General features: G+C 39.8%; 1 protein-coding gene across 2 annotated transcripts in view; it reads right to left on the minus strand.

Annotated features, from left to right (window-relative positions):
* Positions 1-23,121, minus strand: part of LOC145356954 (sortilin-like) — a 71,814-nt gene that overhangs the window by 22,349 nt on the left and 26,344 nt on the right. For both annotated transcript variants that reach the window (XR_013889223.1, XM_080209969.1), the window contains exons 5-11: positions 22,352-22,516; positions 17,911-17,984; positions 12,855-12,904; positions 11,560-11,687; positions 7,002-7,146; positions 4,831-4,986; positions 3,082-3,188 (exon numbers count right to left, since the gene is read on the minus strand). Coding sequence is in view for 1 of the 2 variants with exons in the window: in XM_080209969.1 (XP_080066095.1) it covers positions 3,082-3,188; positions 4,831-4,986; positions 7,002-7,146; positions 11,560-11,687; positions 12,855-12,904; positions 17,911-17,984; positions 22,352-22,516 (825 nt within the window). In the remaining variant the exon portion in view is untranslated. The remainder of the gene's footprint in view (positions 1-3,081; positions 3,189-4,830; positions 4,987-7,001; positions 7,147-11,559; positions 11,688-12,854; positions 12,905-17,910; positions 17,985-22,351; positions 22,517-23,121) is intronic.

The following is a 23,121-nucleotide window of genomic DNA, read 5'->3' on the forward strand; positions in this document are numbered from 1 at the left end:
GTCTGCAAAGGGATATAGATAGTCTAAGTGAGTGGGTGAGCATCTGGCAGATGGAGTACAATATTGGTAAATGAGGTCATTGATTTTGACAGGAATAACAGCAAAATGGACTATTATTTAAATGACAAAACTGCAGCATGCTGCTGTGCAGTGGGACCTGGGTGTCCTTGTTCATGAATCACAAGGAGTTAGTGTGCGGTGCAGTAGATAATTAAGACGGCAAATGGAATTTTGTCCTTCAGTGCTAGAGGGATGGAGTTTAAAAACAGTGAGGTTACACGGCAGCTGTATAAGGCGCTGGTGAGGCCATACCTGAAGTACTGTGTACAGTTCTGGTCTCCTTACTTGAGAAAGGATATACCGGCCCTTGGCCGGGGGGAGGGGGGGGGGGTTGGTTGGTTGGTTGATTGGTGGTGTGTGTGTTTTTGTGTGTGTGTGTGTGTGTGTGTGTGTGTGTGTGTGTGTGTGGGGGGGGGGGGGGGGGGGTGCAGAGGGGATTCACTAGGTTCATTCCAGAGTTGAGAGGGTTGGCTTATGAAGAGAGACTGAGTAGACTGGGGCTATACTCATTGGAATTCAGAAGAATAAGGGGAGATCTTATAGAAACATATATTATGAAGGGAATAGATAAGATCAAAGCAGGGAAGTTGTTTCCTCTGGCAGGTGAAATTAGAACTAGGGGGAGCAGATTTAGGACTGAGTTGAGGAAGAACTTCTTCACATAAAGGGTTGTGAATCTGTGGAATTCCCTGCCCAGTGATGCAGTTGAGGGTCTCTCATTGAATGTTTTTAAGACAAGGATAGATAATTTTTTGAACAGTAAAGAAATTAAGGATTATGGTGAGTGGGCAGCTAAGTGGAGCTGAGTCCATGAAAAGATCAGCCCATGTTCTTATTGAATGACAGAGCAAGCTCAAGGGGGCAGACGGCTCCTAGTTCTTATGTTCTTACCTGGGCCTGTATTTACTCAGCAATAAGAAGAATGAGAGGAGATCTGATTGAAACATATAAAGTTTCAGCAGGACTGGACAGACTAAATGCAGGGAGATGTTTTTCCTGTTGGGCAACTTAAAATCAGAGGACAGAGTCTCATGATACGAGGTAGACCATTTAGGATCAAGATCAGGAAACATTTCTTCATGCAGAGTGGTATACCTGTGGAATTCTCTATCACAGAAGACTGTAGAGGCTAAGTCAATGAGTCCATTCAAGAAAAGAGATACATTTTTAAAGATTTTAATGACATCAAGGGGTATGGGGGGAGGGGGAGCAGAAAAGGGTATTGACATTCCCTGCTAAGTGAAGGAGTTGAGGCTATCTCATAGAACATAGAACAGTACTGCACAGTACAGGCCCTTTTGGCCCTCAATGTTGTGCCGAGCTATGTCCAAACCCAACATCAAGTTATCCCACTCCCCATCATTCTGGTGTGCTCCATGTGCCTATCCAATAAATCTCATTGAATGTTTTTTAAGACAAGGATAGATAATTTTTTTACTATTCAAAAATTTAAGGGTTATGGTGTGCAGGCAGGCAAATGGAGCTGAGTCCATGAAAAGATCAGCCATGATTATATTGAATGATGGAGCAGGCTCGAAGGGCCAAATGGCATACTCCTGCTCCTAACTGCTATACATTTATGCATCAAACGTGGAACTTCTCTCATATTTTGAACTGTGTAGTAGGTTAGGAGACCTACCCAAAATTTTGATCTTGACGATTTTGCATCAAGAACAAACACAATAGTCCAGAAATTACTGCTCAGCTTCACTACCACTATTGACGTTCTCCTACAGGATGAGACAGTCTCTTTAGACTAACAGAATAGTTCTGTCATAACAATATGTATGCCAGGTTAAAGTGAGGGCATCACTGTATGCGTGCAGACACGCAGGATACAAACTAAGCAGGATGCAGCTGGAAGCAGTTTAACAATTGGTATTCCAAACCAGTAAATTTCATATTGTGAAAAATGGACAGATAATAAGATTGAGAAATACATTTTTCAGTGAAACTGCAACCCAGGTATCCCAAGAACATGTACATCGCACAATGCTAAATTCCTGTCCAACTGCTGAGCTCCTAGGTCGTTTCTTTCAAAATGTTAATAGTTGCAAATTTTTTTTCTTCAACTGGCTGTGTTAATATGTTTGTCTACACTATGTTACTGAGGACCTGAGGCACATTGCAATCATTCTCTGGCCACTGCCTGTCATAATTATATGAAAGAGAAAGAACAGATAGGGCCAAGACATATCTGGAGTTTGCCCAATATTGCAGTTCAGCTGAAGAACTGAGCTACTGTGTATGTGCCTGTACGTGTTGAGATTCTAAACTGTTGAGTGCATAAGGGGACTCAGTTATGCTTGCCAGAAGAGACATAGATTCATGTGCACGGCCCAGTTCTCTCGTTCCTTTCTTGAATTACCTGGAAGCTTGAGGAACTCAAGGTTCTCTGTTGCTTTCTCCATGACAACATGCAAATATATGAACATAAATATGAACGCTCAGCCTGAACTGACTTCCCAATCCATCAGTACCCCTTTTACCCTCTTGTATAAATTGTGATCATTTGAAATTTGGCATTCTTGTGTTTGTCCCAATGAGCACAAAAAGAAAACTTCAGCAACATGTTTTTCTTTTAAGCAATATGTAGTGGTTTGAGTTTGGGAGAAAATCAAAATATCAAATGTAACCAGACTACCACAAAGCAACTTGAACCCCACCTCAAAAAGATCCCAAGCTGCAAGCAACATAAATTCAATGTGCACTGGAATGGCCTTTTCAATTAGGCTAACAGAAACAACTACACCAACTATCGCACTTTAAGGTCAGTCTTAACTCAGTTCAGTGACTGCTACATCTAAATTAACTTGTATTTCCTCATTTAGCACATAATGGTTAATAACACGATAGCAATAACCATCTCATTTGTAAATCATACTGAATGGAATCCAGTGAGAAATACGATCAAATTCTAAACATTTCTCAAAGTTTTATTTGCTTTAGTGTGAGAATACGATGTTTCTAATATATTCAAACAAAAGCTCTCAGAGGTATATATTTACATCTCATTCTCACCTTTTCCTTATTTTTGGCAGTCGAATCACAGTCACTGTTCTCTGGTTTTCTTAAGGGCTTCCATTCTCCTCCTCGGTCAAATGTAATGACAGACTGAACAGAACCATCTGAAAGAAAATTAAAACATGCTGTTTATTAAAGTCTGGATAGGATGTTTCCTAGATTTCAGAATTAAATAAGGCCAATGGTGAGTTCCAGTGATGACAGTGAATTCCGAGTTGCAACCTCTGACCCACAGAAATTCCACTTATTAACCACAAACGGCTCCTCAAAGTCACTGGGTCCAAATGCTTAACTTACAAATTGTGGCTCACTGACTAATCACAAAGAAACAGAAAGCAGCTCAGATCATGCTATGAAACACAGTAGTGGGGGGTGAAACCATTCCCATTAAGTCAGAATCCCTAAGGCATCCTGGTTCCATAAGTAATAAAGAACAAAGAAAAATACAGCATAGGAACAGGTCCTTCAGTCCTCCAAGCCTGTGCTGACCATGATGCCCTAACTAAACTAAAAAAGTCTACTGCCTTACTCAGTCCATATCCTTCTATTCCTTCCTTTCTCATCCACCCATCCAGATGCCTCTTAAACATGCCTGCTTCCACCACCACCTTTGGCAACGCATTCCAGGAACCCACCACTCTCTGCGTGTAAAACTTCCCTTGCACATCTTCCTTAAAATTTCCTCCTCTCACCTTGAACCTGTGGCCCCTTGTAATTGACATTTCCTGGGGAAAAAACCTGACTATGCATTTAACAAGCATATAACCTATAAGCACAAAAAAAAACTGGCTACTGAACAACAGGCTGTATTGAATGCAAGTCCATAAATCAGTGCATCACAATGAAAAAATATCTGACTCAGAGGTTTCTTTGCTATCTTTACAAAAGGATTTCATTAGCTACAACTTCATAGGATAGAGGTGGAGAGACTCTTCCCGCTCAAAGGACAGTAGGACTAGGGGGCACAGCCTCAAGATAAAGGGGGGGGCAGTTTAGAATGGAGTTGAGGAAGAACTTCTTCACTCAAAGGGTGGTGAATCTCTGGAATTCTCTGCCCGTTGAAGTGGTGGAGGCTGCCTCGCTAAATATTTTTAAGACGCGGGTTGATGGGTTTTTGATAAGCGAGGGGATTAAGGGTTATGGGGAGAGGGCGGGAATGTGGAACTGAGCCACGACAGATCAGCCATGATCTTATTGAATGGTGGGGCAGGCTCGAAGGGGTACATGGCCTACTCCTGCTCCTATTTCTTATGTTCATATTTGTTTTAAGATGCAACATGTTTTAGCACAGCATGGAACAATATTAAAAATAACATTGTAATACTGAAGAAATATCATTAAATATCAATGCTGTAAGATAGTACGGTGGCACAACAGTTAGCATTTCTGCCTGACAGCACCGGGGACCCGTGTTCACTTCCGGCCTTGGATGACCATCTGTGTGGAGTTTGCACATTCTCCCAGTGTCTGTTCTGGCTTCCTCCAAGTCCTCTGGTTTCCTTCCACAGTCCAAAGATGTGTGGGTCAGGTTGGTTGACCATGGTAAATTGCCTTTTAGTATCAGGGGGATCGCAGGGTAAATACATGGGGTTACATGGACAGGATCTGGGTGGGTGTGTTGTTGGTGCAGAAGCAATGGGCTGAATGCACTGCAGCTACTCTATGAACACTTACAAATATGATAGAAATGAAATGAAGCTCTAAAGCAGGTCAAAGTTTGAAGAAATGTAAGCTTTTTCTACTTACCTTCAGCCAATACACTACTAACATATACGCCACGCAATGAAGTAACATTTGTGAAATCTGTCTCGCCGCCTGTTGTTGTGTACAAATGTCTTTCAAGTGATTTAGAATACACTATTCCACGATCATCTGAAACATAAATTGTGCCAAAGCCTGTATCTATAATGGGAGGGGGAGAAAAAAAAAATTGTTTTAATACAAAAAGGCAGAGCTCACATACTGCTCCTAAAGTTGAATCAGCACAGACTCATGAGGTAACATTACGATTGCATCAGGGGTCCTAAACTAATTTGAACATTCCCCAATCCAAGTTCATAGCAAAAAGGAAAAATACACTCGGTTGCATGGAAATAGAAAATTGTTATTGGGGTGAAGTTTAAACATTGGGAGGAAATCAAGCGTGTGAAGGCTAAATCTGCAAGTAACTTGGTGTCAACAGTACAGCAGTATTTCCGTTCTTTATTGATATCTTTCACTTTGATCAACATAGAATAATATAAAAGTGGCAATTTATTTGTTATATTGTAAATATTTTACCAATATTTACATTTTCATCCACAGTTGCAACATTAACCATGATCCCTGCCATGATTGATTGAAGAAGAAGGTTTTTGTCAAAATAATGTCAAAGGTGGTTAGAAATTCATGTTCGTCAAAATCACAGCAACGGTTGTTTAAACAACTTGTGTTTCAATTGCATTATGAACAGAGAAAAATGCCCTATGACACATCAGAAAAAACAGGCAATCAGATAAGGGAGCAGTCCATTAAATGCCTGATCGTAGATAGCTTTTAAGAAAGGCCTTCAAAATATGCAAACAGCAGTGGAGAGAAAGAGGAATTTAGGAAGAGAGTATGAGTGGGCTCCTGATGGCTAAAGATGGCTTATAGGTGCAAATAGCAAGACAAAAGGAAGGGAAATACATAAGAAGGTCAGAATCAGAAGGAGGAAAACTTAAGAGACAGTATTGTAGGACTGCCTAAAAGGGGCATAGCTATGTAGAGAATTAAAAATGCTATTTTAACAAAGGAGGTATTGGAGGACTCAGTCAATTCAAGTCTGCTAGAACTTGTGTGATGAATATGCAGGATAGGATATAGGGAGAAACTTGGAAGAGCTGGAAGCTCACCAAGAATAGAAAATGAAAGTTCACCCAGGAGACCGTTGGGATACATAGGTCAACAGATGACAAAAACACAGATGAAAGATGGGCTGAGGCAGGACAAAGGTGGTTGGTGTCGCACAAGTGCAAAAAGGGTCTGAGGTTAAAAGCTCAGCCCAAGGTTGAGTGGGGCACGCTGTTTGCTAATAATCTGGTTCAACTAGGCATAATGGGTGGGGAGAGAGAGTAGATTGGCAACTTTCATGTGGAAGCTAGTCCCATGTTTGCAGATATCACCAAGAGGCATCACATAGATAAGGAAGACAAAAAAGCCAAAGAATATGGTGGATATTTAAAAAGCTGCATGCCTAATTGAAATTTAATGATGTTACAATTAAAAATTAATTTCACGAAGTTTAAAAAACTATCCAGAATTATTAATTTTCAGATACCCCCAAATAATTTGTTGCAAATAAAATTAATAAAGGACAATCCAGAAGCAAAAATAGGAGATTTAACTACATTTTTTCTCAGCAAAAATTGTAATTCACTAGTATCTTTCCCTTTCATTTCTGGAACATACTCAGCTTTTCCAAAGCAAAGCCACTCGATTAAATCAGTGGCAACATTTCAAGATGTATTTTAAATTACATTTAAACTACTAAGCAACATCCTTAGAGATGGATTTTGACAATTAAGTCAGACCACTTCCTCTCTCCAAGCTAAAAAACTGTTGCAAGGAAATAGGATGCAACTTGCAATATTTTTTCTTCTAAAAAGATATTATCATACCAAATAATTCCAGGCAACACAAGGGCTTAGACTAATTCACTACTAATTCAAGCACTGAATTTCAGCATCAACAGTATGTACATTATCTCTTTCCCTCATATCTCTGCTAAAGTTCCACTTCGCTGTCATCTACAAAGTAAAAAAAAATCACAGGAATAAAGAAGTGTTAAAAGGGATGCTAAAAAGAAAAGACAGTGAGGTCCAACAAATCCATCTTTAAGCACTGCTTGGTTTAATACAATATTTCTTCTGAATTAACATCCAATCTCAAATACCTACCACCAGGGTCATCGACATGCATGAATACCATGTCATCATTTGCAGCCAGTATAGAGTAGAATTGTTCAGCGCTTACGTGAGGAAGCTGTGCCATATTCCAAGTGTCACCCATATCCAAGGATACATGGAGTGCCCTTAAACTGACCTATAAAATGACAGTATAAATGATAAAAATATTTTCTGATAGCTGTAATAGCAAGAACAAATGGATTATATAATGTGCACGAATTATACAACATAATTGCACTTGGTTCCTTAAGTTATCATTTTTTTAAAGACCCATTTTGATTCTTCTCCTCCTCTCTTCTTGAGCCTAGTAACAAACAAAGGAGACAGTTTCCAAATCTGTATTTTTCATGGAACAGGTTGCTAGCCTGTTGCCAGAGACTAGCTTCAGCTATGCCACTTAGCATCGAGTATGGCTGACTCGGAGCCTCTCCAACTCATACCATTTGCATAAGCATATTGGTAGGATTTGCAGGTTAAAAACCAACCTATTTTAGTAACGTAAAGAATGCACCTCAACCCAGAACTTCTGATTAAGGCAAGTATACTAACCACTGCACCACAAGACCTCCTCCCATTTCAGTTACCCAATCTGAAAAGGTACAGAACTAAGGTGGGTAAATCTCTGTCTCTTTCCAGGAATGCCGGCACCTTTACATTAAAAAAATCCAGATGGCTTCCAATGCTCTAAATTCACTATATGACTATTTGTATCTTTTAGAACTGGATTCGTTGGACCCTAATTCATCATTGCGTTGCATTGGCATGCATTTAAATTGACTTAATGGGCTGCACGCCCAACTTTACTACCATGTTCACCCATCCAGAATCAGCAGGAAATAGACATGCTCCATAAGTCTGATTCAGGCACTCCAGTTAGTGAGGAGGTAAGTGCCTAGTGTCTGACGCCTGCGGGGGGGACTGCCGCCACACTGTTTCAGATTGGTGGGGGGGCGTGGGGAAGGAGAAGGGGCCTGCAATTGGTCTGGCTAGTGCACGAGGGTGAAGGGGAGAGAATAAAGGGGTCAGTAGTGTTGTGGGAGTTGGGCAATGTCTGTGGGGGCCGGGGGGGGCCATTATTCAGCCCGGGAGGAAAGCAGCATTCTATCATTATTTTTCTGCGCATTCACAATTGGAGGCACCAATCGGGGCTGCAGGGTTTCGGGCACATTAAGCCCTGCCCACAGGCTTGTGCAGCATGACTTGGACTCTCTGATATTTTTTCAGGCAGAGTGCACATGAGCGCCTCAGAATCAGATCTGAAATACTCCCAATTTTGAGTCCAACTAACACTTAGAATCATAATGGTAAAATAGGGCCCATTAAGTCAAGTAATTTTTCTATCAGAACATTACTGGACTAAAGATTTATTGAATAAACTAAACTCAAGAATTACAGTTTAAAGTTACAAAATAGCACAAACATAGAAAAGGTGCCATGTAAATATGCGACAAAATTAATATTTCAATTTCAGATTTTACAGTTAAGAGTGATCTGAACTTTATAATTCTAACTGGAAACTGCAAGTCGGGTCTCTACCTTGCCTTTCTCCCCAAATCACACTGAAAAGAACAAATATCTAATCCAATAACTGTCTTTGTTAAATTTCCATCCATGCACTAATAACATTTATTGTTTAGCAATTGTGAATGTTAATAGAGGAAACACTTAAGATTTAGATCAGAAATCCAGATTTTTATTTTGTTTTTATTGTACAGGTTGAAATTTAAGATGGAGAAATTCCATTCTCTATACTTGCTTATGATTCTGAAATCAGAAGTAGTATGTTCTAACAAATGATACTATTTAGCATTTTCCCCCCATACCTGCCTTGCCCACATAATTTAAAATGGAAATCACGGCAGTGGCACAAGCTGCTTACTATCCAGAAAACATTCTTAAAATGTTAGAAGATACCGACAAATTAAAGGAACAAATGACTCATCAGTCAAGACGATGGAGGAGGTGGTCGAATATTTGGTTGTGAACTTAAGTCTGATGGAGCTTGAAAATTCAATTCATGAGTGAACTGAAAATAATGTTGAATTCCAAACTGCATTACGCATATGGAGTTTTGTTTAACAAGAATCAGATTGTCATCTCAGCTCATTGACTTTTTAACACAGATGCAGAACAATGGGTTTACCTTTTTTACTTTTATGAACATACTCTCAGTTGGAGTTAACTAAATTGGTACATGTTTGAACCCCACTATATTGACAAATAAAGGTTTCACATGTTTCTCGTACACGAGCTTTGCCTCAACTTGATAAATAACAAAAGTGCAAGATATTCTTACAAAGAAACATTTGTAGCATTAAGGAACATGTAATTCATTTCCAAAGCACTGCAAACTTTTGGTCATTAGTTGTCCAGCAAGTCAAGTTCAGTTTTGTTATTCAAGGGCATACTAATATTGCATGGGTCACAAAGGGGGTCAATCAGTACAAACACGATATCGTGAATGCTGGAAATCTGAAATAAAATCAAAACTTTGGAATTCCTTTACAGGTCCAGTAGCATTTGTGGAGAGAGAACTTTAGGCATGACCTGATAAAACAATGACGTTCAAGCCAGATTTTGCCATAGAACAGCATAACCTAGACATATACAAACTCTGGAAATATTTCCCTTTACCCTCCAAATATGCTTCAATAAAATGTCAACACTAGGGTTTCTTAAACTTAGTTGGCTTCTAAATGTTGACTTTATTTATGCAGATAGAAAATTTGAATACTGTTAAGACAACTTAATTCCTCACAATAAAGGCTTACAGACATGTCTAAAGTAAATAAGTACTTCAAATTGAATCTATTGTGCACTAAGTTATTTTATAGATCTTTGAATTGCTTTAATAAAGCTTTAAAATATTTCTATACAAATAATATGAAGTAGAATTTAAAGTGGATATTTTCTTTTATCACCAGAAAAAATATTTACACTTTTATTATGGATTTGTAGTACAAAAATACATGATGTGGGTATGCCGGCGTTGGACTGGCGTAAACACAGTAAAAAGTCTGACAACACCAGGTTTTAGTCCAACCGATTTATTTGATAATAGACTCACAAGCTTTCGGGGTTAGTCCCTTCGTCAGGTGAATCACCTGACGAAGGGACTAACCCCGAAAGCTTGTGAGTCTATTATCAAATAAAATTGGTTGGACTAAAACCTGGTGTTGTCAGACTTTTTACTGTACAAAAATACAAGCAGGGCACTGTAGCTTAAAAATCTGATGCATCACTCAGTTACTTTTTCAGCATTATTTCTTTTACTTTTGATCAAATTGACTGCAATATTATTTCAATTCTGCAGTGGTGGTTTCAATATGGATGAGCTTAAATTCTAAGTTGACAGAAACTACATACAATCTTCAAGATCTGCTCAATTATTGTCATGTCATTTTTTTTTCACTGCCGGGCTGCAGGGAACAATTCTTTCCAGAAGCAGTTTCACAGGTCATGCACCTTCCAGTAACACATGCAAATCATCATTATTTGTTTGCAAGACCTGACAGGGACTGCCTCTAGACCATGTGACGATACGGATTAGAGATTACAGGCAATCTGATTCTATTCACATCTAATTATCAGATACGCATACCTTCAACAGGAAGTGCTAAATAATAATTAGAACCAGGTGAATTTGCAGAAATTCCCTCCATAGCTACTTTCTCAAACTGCAACAGAAAATTGCTTCAACTACCACCCACTGTTGTGATTAGCGAACCCTGCAAAGACCATGGCTGGGATTTTCCCAAAAGAATTCTAAGTTCCCAACCTGCGAGAAAATGGGAATAAATCCCACTGTTCTGTTTTAGCAAACAAATCTCCAACACTCTGTGCATCACAGAATGCCCTAGCCTGATTCACTCTGAAAATCTAGGGGTGGGGCCTATTCCCACTTGAGAGGCTGGCAGCATAGTGCTGAGTGGGCCACTGCGCATGCGCTGATCTGTCAGAGCAGTGACTGGGCTGTCCAGTGATTTGGGAGCTGGCAATGGACCAATCACTGGCCAACCTCATAACCCCCCCTCCCTCCCCCTGACTGCTAGCGGGTTCAGAGAATTCAGTCCCAAGCCCGCTAATCAGACGTAAATGGAGATTTTCATATTGAAATCAGTTCCCCACTGAAAAGAAAACTGAAAATCTCGATCCCGGGCACACAGAGGCCGTGACGCCCAGTGGGAAGCCCACAGAATGGCACAAGCTTATGTCTCCCGCCCCGCTGCACTGCTCAAGTAGCGCAATTGGCTGGGAGAATCACCTCCCCCCAATTATTTCCTCTTAACTAAACTTTAAATTTAATGGAGCAAGTATTTATTGTGGTTTGGGTTTGTTTCAAAAATAATTTGATAGGTTGGATAAACAGCTGAAGTAAGAAAGGACTCCTCTTTGCAATTACAAAAATTCCTTCAGAAGAAAGAATCATGATCTATCTGCTTTCACATTTCCTAATGGCACTCATGATGATCTAATGTTTTAATAAAGTGACTGCAAAGACTGTAATTGTTTGTGTACATCTGTTCAGAAATGTTCCCCATATACTTACCTTATCAGTCATAACAGAAGCAAAGAGGAAACGTCCACCTAGTCCAAACGAGTAAATTTTTGTTCCAATAGTTTTGAATGTTCTTCCAAAATCATCTGTCCTTTTCAGTTCCAACAGACCCCTTGCAGCTACACAACAAATCAAATTGCATCTTCATCAGTTCCCACTCGTATTGGAAATAGTGGCCTTAAATACAGACCACAGTTTTTAAATTTAATATTTAAGCATTTTGAATAGCAATCACAATATTTGTTTGCTGGTGATCCCTACGTCCCAGGAATGCATAAAAAGGTTTTGTTTTTGGTCCCAGCTTAATTGAACAAATGCGAGCTCTAACAGTTGGTTTGCTACTTATGTTATCAATTAGAAACCAAATTCAAAGTTTTTCTAATGAATAAGGAAGTAAGTGAGGTTAAAAAGGTACATTGTACACGCTCCCAGTGTGTAGTTACCAGAGGAAAACAAAACAGCCAACACTGCTAACCAGCATTCAATTACTGAAGAAAAGATATGCTTTCCATCATTACTACTGGCACATCATTAGTATGTGTGTTCCAGAAACAGTGTGATCCTGCAAATGAGGCCTTGGCAACAAGTCCACACAGTTGGACAGACTACCTGCAAATTTTGTGAATAGCATTCATGCGTACAAGGAAGAGTTTGCCGGACAGACAGAACAAAATTCAATGCGGATAATACCAGTTTTGTTCACTTTTACACAAGTCTTTTCAAAATAGAGTGCAAGAATTAATTGTGGAAAAGGTTAATTTTCATATTACCAATAAGCAGATACATGTAGCATACGATGTGTGCAAGTATTTAATTCACACATTTTTCATCGATGTGCTAAATTACTTGCTTAATGAAAACAAATCCCAACAGGCTCTGAAGTTTTCTTGCAAGAAAATTAGAACAAAAAAAATCTAAGTGATAACAAGGAAGTGTTATCATATACCTTCGGATGTTGTATCTTATCAGGTTGGTTTAGTTTAGTTGACAGTACAGTTGGTTAGTGAAGCAGGACGACACCAACAGCACGGGTTCAAATCCCGTACTAGCTAAGATTATTAATGAAGGGCCTGCCTTCTCAACCTTGTCCCTTGCCTGAGGTGTGGTGATCTTCTGGTTAAATCATCACCAGTCACAGCCTATGGTCATCTGAAGCTATGGCAGCGTTACCATATACTATAAAACCAAAACTTAGCAAATTATAATCCTACGTAACCATTCTGAAAACATTGCAAGATAGAATTTTATTAACTTTAAACAAAATGTCTGGTATTGACAGAACTTACTACAAGATCCATTGGGATGAGTTGTGAAGAAAATAGTATCATTCTGTCCCCTGAAACAAAACAAAGACAATCAAGTGGACAATCATGCTTACAAATGAAATGTAATTATTATACATTTGTGTGATACGAGGCAAAATGGAGGACAAAAAGGGAAGTGGAACTACTTTTAAAAATGACAAAAGGCAGGATTTCTCTCCCATTCTGTGACGTATTTATTGGCGGTAAGAATTGACGGGCACTTACTGGCGGCGGGATCTTATGGTCACGCCATTATCAATGCCTTGCAGCTGAGAAACCCAGGACAGAGGTGGATTGGCGGCAGAACCATGAGATCCGACCGGTGAGAACGGAGCAAGATTTTGGCAACAATTTGTCCACAATAAGCAAACATCTACCAAGAATCTTCATAGGCAGTAAGTCATGTTCAAATTTACTTCAGCTGTTCTAGCAACTTCATGTCCCATCTCCAACTGAATTTAGTTGCTAAATGGTGTCACTGATTTTACATACTCAGTTTTTTTCCTTGACAGACTGAATCCATTACATCAGAAGAGAACTTGCTTGTGTATTTTGAGGCCAAAGTTCTTTTGGCATTTTAACCAAAAATGTCTTAGCCGAGAAGAGTTTTTCTTTGATAAAATTAATCAATGGAGAATTCAGTTTTGCTAAAGTATGCAGAATAACGTGGAATACTTATGTTCTTTAACAAGTATATAGTTAACAGCAGCTCTTATGTTCTTCAAATTGCAGATTCAAGCTGCTTTTACCTTTTGGTTTCTATGAATGAATTAAAAATATAATAAACAGCCACAATAGTGTCAAATAACTCTTTAGGTGAAGTGCAAATTGGGGTGAAGAACCCCAATTAATATTAGAGCAAAACCTGAGCATTAATCATAGATCATACAGCACAGATGAGGCCCTTCAGCCTGTCAAGAGTGCACTGACACATAAGAAACACCTGAACTCCCACCTAATCTCATCTGCTGGCACTTGGCCCATAGCCCTGAATGTTACGATGTGCCAAGAGCTCATCCAGATACATTTTAAAGGATGTGAGGCAACCCACCATCCAAACAGCAAATTCCAGACCATAAGACCATTAAACATTGGAGCAGAATTTGGCCATTCAGTCCATTGAGTTTACTCCACCAACCCTGAGGTTTTACACTCAGGTTCTAGTTTTTCCTACTAGCGGAAACATCCTCTCCACATCTACGCTATCCAGGCCTCGCTGTACCCTGTAAGTTTCAATAAGGTCCCCCCTCATCCTTTTTAAGATCTAACGAGTACAGACCCAGAATCCTCAACTGTTCCTCATACGACAAACTCTTCATTCCAGTGATCATTCTTGTGAACCTACTCTGGACTCTTTCCAAGGCCAGCACATCCTTCCTTAGATACAGAGCCCCAAATCTGTTTCCAATACTCCAAATGTGGTCTGATCAAAGCCTTATATAGCCTCAGAAGTACATCTCTGCTCTTGTATTCTAGCCCTCTCAACATGAACGCTAACATTGCATTTGCCTTCCTAACTGCCATCTGAACCTGCACGTTTACCCAGTCACCACCCTCTGGGTAAAAAGGTTTTTCCTCACATTCCCCCTAAACTTCCTGCCTCTCACTTTGAACCTATGTCCCCTTGTGACTGACCCTTCAACAAAGGGGAAAAGCTGCTCTTTATCCACTCTGAACATGTCTCTCATTATCTTGTACACCTCTCAGTCTTCTCTGCTCCAACGAAAACCCAAGCCTATCCAATCTCTCTTCATAACTTCCATCCCAGGCAAATCTCCTCTGCAGTCCCTCCAGTGTTCACATGCTTTCAATAATATGACGACGAGAACAGCACACAGCACGTTAGCTGTGGTCTCACCTCGAACGTGTCTTCCCTGCTTTTGTAATCTATGCCTTGATTGAGAAAGGCAAGTGTCTCATATGCCTTTTTCACACCCTACTAACATGCCCTTCCGCTTTCAGAGATTTGTGGACAAACACACCAAGGTTCCTTCATTCCACAAAACTTCCTGGTGTCCTACCGTTCATTGAATACTTTCTTGTCAAATTACTCCTTCCAAAGTGTATCACCTCACACTTTTCAGGGTTGAATTCCATCTGTCACTCATCTACCCATTTGACCATGTCATCTATATCTTCTTGTAGCCCAAGGTACTCAGGCTCACTATTAACCACCCATCCAATCTATATGTCATCCGCAAATTTACTAATCCTACCCTCGACATAGTCATCAATGTCATTTATATGGATGCCCAACATAGGTCCTTGTGGTATGCCACTGGACACTGGCTTCCAGTCACTAAAGCAGCCTTTTGTCATCACCCTCTGTCTCCTACAACTGAGCTAATTCTGAATCCACTTTATCAAATTACCCTGTATCCCAAATGAATTTACCTCCTTTACAAGTCTCCATTTTAATGAAAAGTTTATTTATTAGTCCAAGAAAGGCTTACATTAATACTGCGATGAAATTACAATGAAATTCCCCTAGTCACCACATTCCAGTGCCTGTTCAGGTCAATGCACCTAACCAGCATATTGTTCAGAATGTGGAAGGAAACCAAAGCACCCAGAGGAAACCCAGGCAGACACAGGGAGAATGTGCAGAGTCCACACAGGCGATGACCCAAGCCGCGAATCAAATGCAGATCCCTGACGCTGTGAAGCAGCAGCTGTGAACCACTACTACTGTGCTGCCCATGTGGGACCTTGTCAAAGGCTTTGCTGAAATCCATATAAACTACATTGATTGCACTACTCTCGTCGCCCCCTCAAAAAATTCAATCAAATGTTTTGGGCACAACCTCCCTCTGACGAAGCCATGCTGACTATCCCTGATCAAACTTTGCTTCTCCAAGTGGAGACAGATGCTCTCCTTCAGGCGTTTCTCTAATAGTTTCTTTACCACTGATGTGTGGCTCACTGGTCTGTAGTTTCCCACTTTCTCCCTACAACCCTTCTTAAATAGCAGAACCACATTAGCTGTTCTCCAGTTTTCTGGCACCTCCCCCATGGCTGGTTTACTATTAAAAGACCTTTATTTGAAAAGCAAACAACAGAAAGCATACTTCCATAATCTACGCTTAGAAAAAAAAAAGTAGGGATCACACTCCACAACCAAATCCCTACTAATCAGTATTATCCTCAAGGGAAAGGGCAATCTTAGGCCTTCTTTCTGTGTCCGAAAACTCAATTCCAATGCCATCTCCATCCAAAAGCATGTGAAAAGCCTCCTATGCCAAAAATATTAAAACCACCTGCTAACTGCATTAGTTCTGTCACATACTTAACTTCCTTCTTTTCAGTCAATTTTCATTTCATTAAGTATCTTCTCTCCAAATGCAGCTTTTGATACTTCCTCAATCCATATTTAGACATCTATTTCGTGCATCTTCAATGTTCATTGACATGGTTAGTTTTATTTTCACAAATCCTAAAAAGCATTTTTCAAAAGATCTTCCTCAGTCCTTGAGCCTTTCCAAATATCAGCTCATCCCTAAGCTATCTTTTCTCCCTCAAAATTCTACATTGCAACATTCACGCTCAACTCTTCCACCATTCTTTATCCAAATACTTAAAGTTGGTTTCTGACCTGTCCACTGTACCATGTCTATCCTCATCTAAATCATCCTTTGTAACATTAAGAATCTCATCTTTTCTTGTGTTTTCCACAGTAATTTACAGTCAATCACCACATCATACTTTATTTCCTCTGTCGTCCAAATCTGTGGGACTCAGCTCCACTCCCACTAACAGCAGCATGGAAAGGATTATCTGGCAATGGCATTTTATCAAATATAGGTCACATCAAGAATCCCAAAGGTTAGCTTTTTTTCCCCCCAATGTCTTGCATCTTAGTGATATTATCCATTAGTATGGGCCAAGATTCAACGTTCACAATATTATCCTTGACTCTGAAAATATTGAGAGAGTGAATGTTGTTTTAATATTTTTGGGGGGATACTGTATTATTCTGTATAGAGGTTTGTGTGGATGTGCGTGACTATCTAAACAATTTAATTAAGCTGGGAAGAGATTAGTTGAGGTCATTTGTCTGGAAGAGTTGAGGGAAAAGGAGTTACGGTGTTGATGCATGCATTTGCAATGAGACTTTGCTCAATATGTTTAGACTAGGCAAGGCTTAGAAATTTACGTTAGGAGACATGTAGGGATCTGCTATTTTCAACTATTAAATTTCAAAGGGAAGTAGAAGGGTTTTACAGTTTGAAAATGTTTCATTAGCGAACAAGTGTATTAATGTTATCTGACCTAAAAGATGTTGAGAGGATTTGTAGTTGACTGCGCGAGGAAGACCTGCTGGCAACAGCTCTGGGCCGGGAAGAAAATTTTAAATTTGAATCAGCAGCCCATCCAAGCCAAAAAAACGTCTGAAGTCAGACGTTTACTGGATTTCCACAGTAGAGCGGAAGTGAGTTTGAGAAGTTGTGTGGTAGATCTTTACTAAAGCAACTGCAGCTTTGCCTTGGGTAACATTACATCATTCTCCAGTTGAATATTAACATTATATTCATACCACGTGAAAGAAATGAAAAAAAAATTCAGTCCACAAGGTGATTTCAAAGCCAATTAAAAAAATCCAAATCTACTTTACATCATCTATGATTCAATTATCACTTGGCCTTTTCAATATAATAATTTCTCCTTCTCCATTAGCAGTTAATTCAAAATTCTCAATTCTTAATTTATGGTTTCTTTGTAGCCTCATCTCTATTCTATCACTACAATTACATCTAACTCAACATTCCTAGTAGCACCCTTCCAACTTTGGCCTTTTCTCCTTCCTGGTCTTCCACTCTAATTTGGAAATAGTGCCTTCAACCCAGGTCTTTGGAGTTACCTCCTTAAACCCATTTTGCTATCTTTCTCCCACCTTCAAAACCATCATCATCAACAGTATTACTTTACAACATCAACTCTGCTTTGTGAACTACTTTGAGGCATTTACTACGTTAATGAATTACTACATACTTCAACAAAATGTTCAGTCATCAGTTACTATCATTTAAGCTTTACTTACCACTTAACAAGACAGACAAAGTCGTGAATATTTTTCCACGTTTCACCAAAATCGGAGGAAAACCACAGAACATTCTGGAATATTAGAAATAACATATTAGAAAAAAAATAAAATCTTTGCACAGACTGCAACACTATTTTCTGCACTCTCTTTTCCTTCTCTATAAAGGTATGCTTTGTCTGTATAGCATTCAAGAAACAATACTTTTCACTGTATTCTAATGCAACAGTAAATCACTCACATACAAATAAGCTGCCATGTTTCATGAGTGTAAAGCACTTTGGGACTTCCAGTGATTGTGAAAGTTGTTATATCAATTTGAATTTCACCTGCTACTGCTCATATTTAGACAACTTATTTTGTTCACTTAATTATTTACATTCTGCTTAATTTATCGTGGAGTTCATGAATTTAGCAGATCCAGCTGTTTGGAATATTCTGAATCAAACTCACAGGAAGGGTCCCAATGCTAATCCCTGGTTCCCCTTAATAGAAGGGGATTTTCACAGTACCTTCATTGCAGTGTTAATATAAGCCTACTTGTGACAATAATAAATAAACTTAACTTTAACTTTACTTTCCCTTGTAAGTATCTCTCTGCCAACTTTTTAATGCATGCCTATCATCTTGAACTTACTAGTATCCTCTCACAAACTTTTTAAATCAGTTTAGAAATAAAACTAAAACTACACCAAGTCAGACAGTCTCTTCCTCCTTTTTACACTATGCAGATTACTCCTTAGTTACTAGGCAACTACCACGCAGGTAATTGCCAAGTCTGCGATTAACTTATTGGCCCTGAACTTCCAGGGTGGGGTGGCAGAGGTGGATTGCCACTCCACTGCCAGTTTCTTAACTTTTGACCCAGGTTGGGTGTCGTACACGGGTTTCCCAAGGCCTTTGGTGGAGGACAGCAGAATTGGAAGGAAGGAAGCCACACCCCCTTTTTTAGTTATTTCATTAGCTGCCATAATGCTTAAACGCCAAGTCACTTTAAGAATTCAGGGAGAAGGACATGTGTAATGCAAATGGATAGGGTTAAGTATTTGTGTGTGAGAGGGGGCGGGGGGGGGGGGGGGGGGGGCGGTGGTCAGCTAATATTCTGGGGACAGGGGTTCCATTCCCGTCACGACAGATAGTGGAATCTGAATTAATTTTTTAAAAATCTGGAATTAAGAACTTACTGATGACCATAAAACCAATGTCAATTGTCAGAAAAACCCATCTGGTACACTCATGTTCCTTAGGGAAGGAAATCTGCTGTCCTCACCCCATTTAGCCTACCTATGACTACAGAGCCACAGCAATGTGGTTGGCTCTCAACTGTCCTCCAAGGGTAACTAGGGATGGGCAATAATTAATTGCTGCCAGTCAACGCTGCCATGTCTCATGAATGAATAGAAAAAATCTTCTATTTGATGCCAAATTAGTAACACATTTTATACCATAAAGCACTATTTACATTTGGTTGTGGCATTTCTCTGGCTAGAAAGAATAACCTGACTCTATGCAAAAACAAAAGCCAGGCATCTCAAACCAGACATGTCTGAATAACCAATATTCTAAAAACATCAGCAATGCTTCCAGAAATGTTAAAAGTAGCAAGCAAATATGCAGAACATAAAGCATTCTGAATCATTTATATTTAAGTATCACTGATTTTTCTCTTCCAATTTCTACTTCCATCAGATTTCCCAGTAAGAACTTACGAAATATAAGCAGGAATAGGCCATTCGCCCCTTTGAGCCCACTCTGCCATTCAATTAGAACGTGGTTGATCTTCTACTTTAACACCATTTTTCTGCACTTTCTCCATATTCCTTCACATGTAGAAATCTACCAATCTGAGTTTCGAAAATACTTAACAACAGAGCCACTTCAGGCCCTTGGAGCAGGAAGTTCCAAAGATTCACCACTCTCTGAAAAAATTTCTTCTCACCTCAGTCCTTTGAGATTGCATCACTTGATTCTAGACAGATGAAACACCCTTCCTGCATCTACCCTGCTAAGGCCTGTAATCATTTATTGCAATAAATATTATGCAATTAACATTAATGTAGAAGTGATAGTTGTGAAAGCTTTTAGTCAATTAAGCAAACGTAACTGTTACATCTGCATAAAACTTTACATATTATCCCAAATGCCATCTAATTTTACAAAACTGGGAAAATACTTTTTTCATGGGATGTGGGCATTTACTGCCCAATGAGTCAACCACATTGCTGAACAGCTGGAGTTACATGTAGGCCAGACCAGGTCAAAATGGCAGATTTCCTTCCCTAAGTGGTACTAGTGAACCACTTTTTTTAAGCAAGTGACAGTGGTTTCATGCTATGCATTAGACCTTTAATTTCAGATTTATTTTTAATCGGATTCAAATGCCAACATCTGTCATGGTGGGATTTTAACCAGAGTCCTCAGAACATTACCCTGGGTCTCTGGATTACTAACACAGTGACAATACCACAACACTATTGCCTCCCTGAAGTAGTTTTCACTGCACATTGCAATGATTGGACCATAAAGATAAGGCTTAAGCATTTGCAACAACTTTCAGCCAGAAGTCCTGAACGAATGATCCATCTAGGATCGTTCAGTGGTCCCCTGTATCACAGAGGTCAGTCTTCAGCCAATTTGATTCACTCTACACTATATTGAGAATTGACTTAAGGCATTGGATGCTGCAAAGTCTATTGGCCCTGACAATAGGAAGACTTCTTCTCTAGAATTTGCCATGTGTGTTCTAAGCCAAGCTGTTCTAGTACAGCAGCTACAACACAAGGATCTACCCAGCAATGTGGAAAATTGCCCAGATATGTCCTGTACACAACATGCAGACAAACCCAACCCAACTAATTACTCCATCAGCCCACTTTCAATCATCAGTAAAGTGATGGAAGGGGTCATTAAGTGCTGTTAAGTGGCACTTGTTTAGCAATAAACTGCTCATTGATGCTCAGCTTGGGCTCCACCAGGGCCACTCAGCTCCTGACCTCATCACAATTTTGATTTAAGCTTGGAGCAAAAAAAAGAGCTGACTACTTGATGTGAGCCAAGAGAGACTGCCTTTGACACCAAGGCAACATTTGGGCAAGTGTGGCAAGTAACATTCACACCACAAAAGTGCCAAGCAATGACTATCTCCAACAAGAGTAGATCTAACCATCACCCCATGACATTCAATGGCATCATCATTGCTGTATCCTCTACAGAAACTGAACTGGACTAGCCATATACACACACCAAACCTACAACAGCAGCTCAAAAGCCAAGAATCCTGTAACAAATAACACAAAATAGGAGCAAGAGGTGGCCATTCAGCCTTTCCGCTCTGGGTGAAGAAATTTCTCTGTATCTCTGCCCTAAACAGTCAACCCTGTATCCTCAGACTGCAACCCCTGATTTTGGACACCACCACTATCGGGAACACCCTTCTTGTCCAGTCCTATTAGAATTTTAAAGGTTTATGAGACCAACGACCTCCCCCCCGCCATTCTTCTGAACTCCAGCGAATACAATCCTAACTGACTGAACCTCTCTTCATACATCAGTCCTGCCATCCCAGGAATCAGTCTGGTAAACCTTCTCTGCACTCCCTCTAGACATCCCTGGTCCTGCACTCAAATTCTCACTATGAAGGCCAATGTATAATTTCCTTTTTTGCTGCCTGCTGCATGTGCATGCTTACCTTCATTGTAGCTCACCTCCTGACTCCCAAAGCCTGTCTATCATCTACTTAGCACAACTCAGGAGTGTGATGGAATACTTTCCACTTGCCTGGACGTGTGCAGCTCCAACATTCAAGCTGCCCAACACCATCCAGTACAAAGGAGCCCACTTGATTGGCACCCATCCATAAACATTCACTCCTTCCACCACTGATGCACAGTATGAGTAGCGTGTATTTCTAAAAGAATCAATGCAGGAATTCACCATGTCTCCCTAGACAACACTTTCCAAACCCACAATGACTACCATCTCGAAGGACAACAGGTACATGGGAACATCACCACCTGGAAGCTCTCCTCCAAATCATTCACAATCATGACTTGAAATATATCCCAATTTCTTTCAGGTCAAAATCCCAGAATTCCCTCACTTATACATGAGCCTACACCACATGAGCAGCACTGGTTCCAAAAAACTGCTCATCACCATCTTCTCAAGGGCAATTTGAGATGGGCAATGAACGCCTACCTAGCCAGTGATGTCCAAGTCCCAAGAATGAGTATTTTTTTAAACTTTTGCTTCACAAATAAAATATTGCTGTAAAGAGAATAAATGCCAGAAGTTCTATTTTTTCCATTACTGGCTGGACGCTCATGTTCAACCTACAGTTATCCCACAACACAAGAATTTCAATATTATTTTTGCACCTCCTGAATAACCAAAACTCATTACAATTAATGAATACAATAGTTTTCTTCTTAGATGTACTTACATCCGTGCTGAGTGCAAGCAAATGATCAGAATTTTTGGAATTGTAAAAGATCTGCAATAGTGGGTGAAAAGGAAGATTTATAGGTGAAAAGTTCTTGCCAAAATCATTTGACCTGAAGATCCTTCCACCACTGCTCTTCCCAGACACATCAGCCGTAAGGATCACCTAAAAAGGAGAGAAAGGGAGAACAATTGTCATCCTGAAGTGTACATTAGGTGTTTTTTAAAAAAAGTTAAACTCTCATTTCTCCCTAAATACACAAACACTTAACTAATCCTATATGTATAATGGAAAACAACTCACTGAAGTGGCTCTATTATACTGAAGGGAGGAGTTTCACATGTACCGGTTTCACATTAAAACAATTTTTCAAGTGCTGTTCATGGCCATTTGAGGCTATTTTTCAAACAGTTTTTCAGGTAGGAACATGCTAACCAACCAGGGCAAAATTCATCCTTCGCTGTCTCACCCAGAATTGGTACTTCTACTGCTCAGGCCATTGAAGGGAGAAAAAAAAACGGTAAACCTGCCTTTGTCCCCAACATTGGCTTCCTCTGCAGTTATGCTACCAGAACTGCCAGGAGTTAAAACTACCTTAGGTAATGCAAACTGTCTACTTCAGTTATTTAGCCACCGGTAGCAGTCTGAAAGTGATCAACAAACCAGTCTAGCAAGTGGAGTTTATATTTCAAATATATAATTGAAATTACACAGCCTGGCAGATCTCAAGCTGTTTTATAGAAGCTTGATTGGTTACAGTAGTATACCTA

Source organism: Carcharhinus amblyrhynchos, chromosome 22 (genome assembly GCF_965287045.1).
Source record: "Carcharhinus amblyrhynchos chromosome 22, sCarAmb.v2.hapA, whole genome shotgun sequence".
Taxonomy (NCBI): Eukaryota; Metazoa; Chordata; class Chondrichthyes; order Carcharhiniformes; family Carcharhinidae; genus Carcharhinus; species Carcharhinus amblyrhynchos.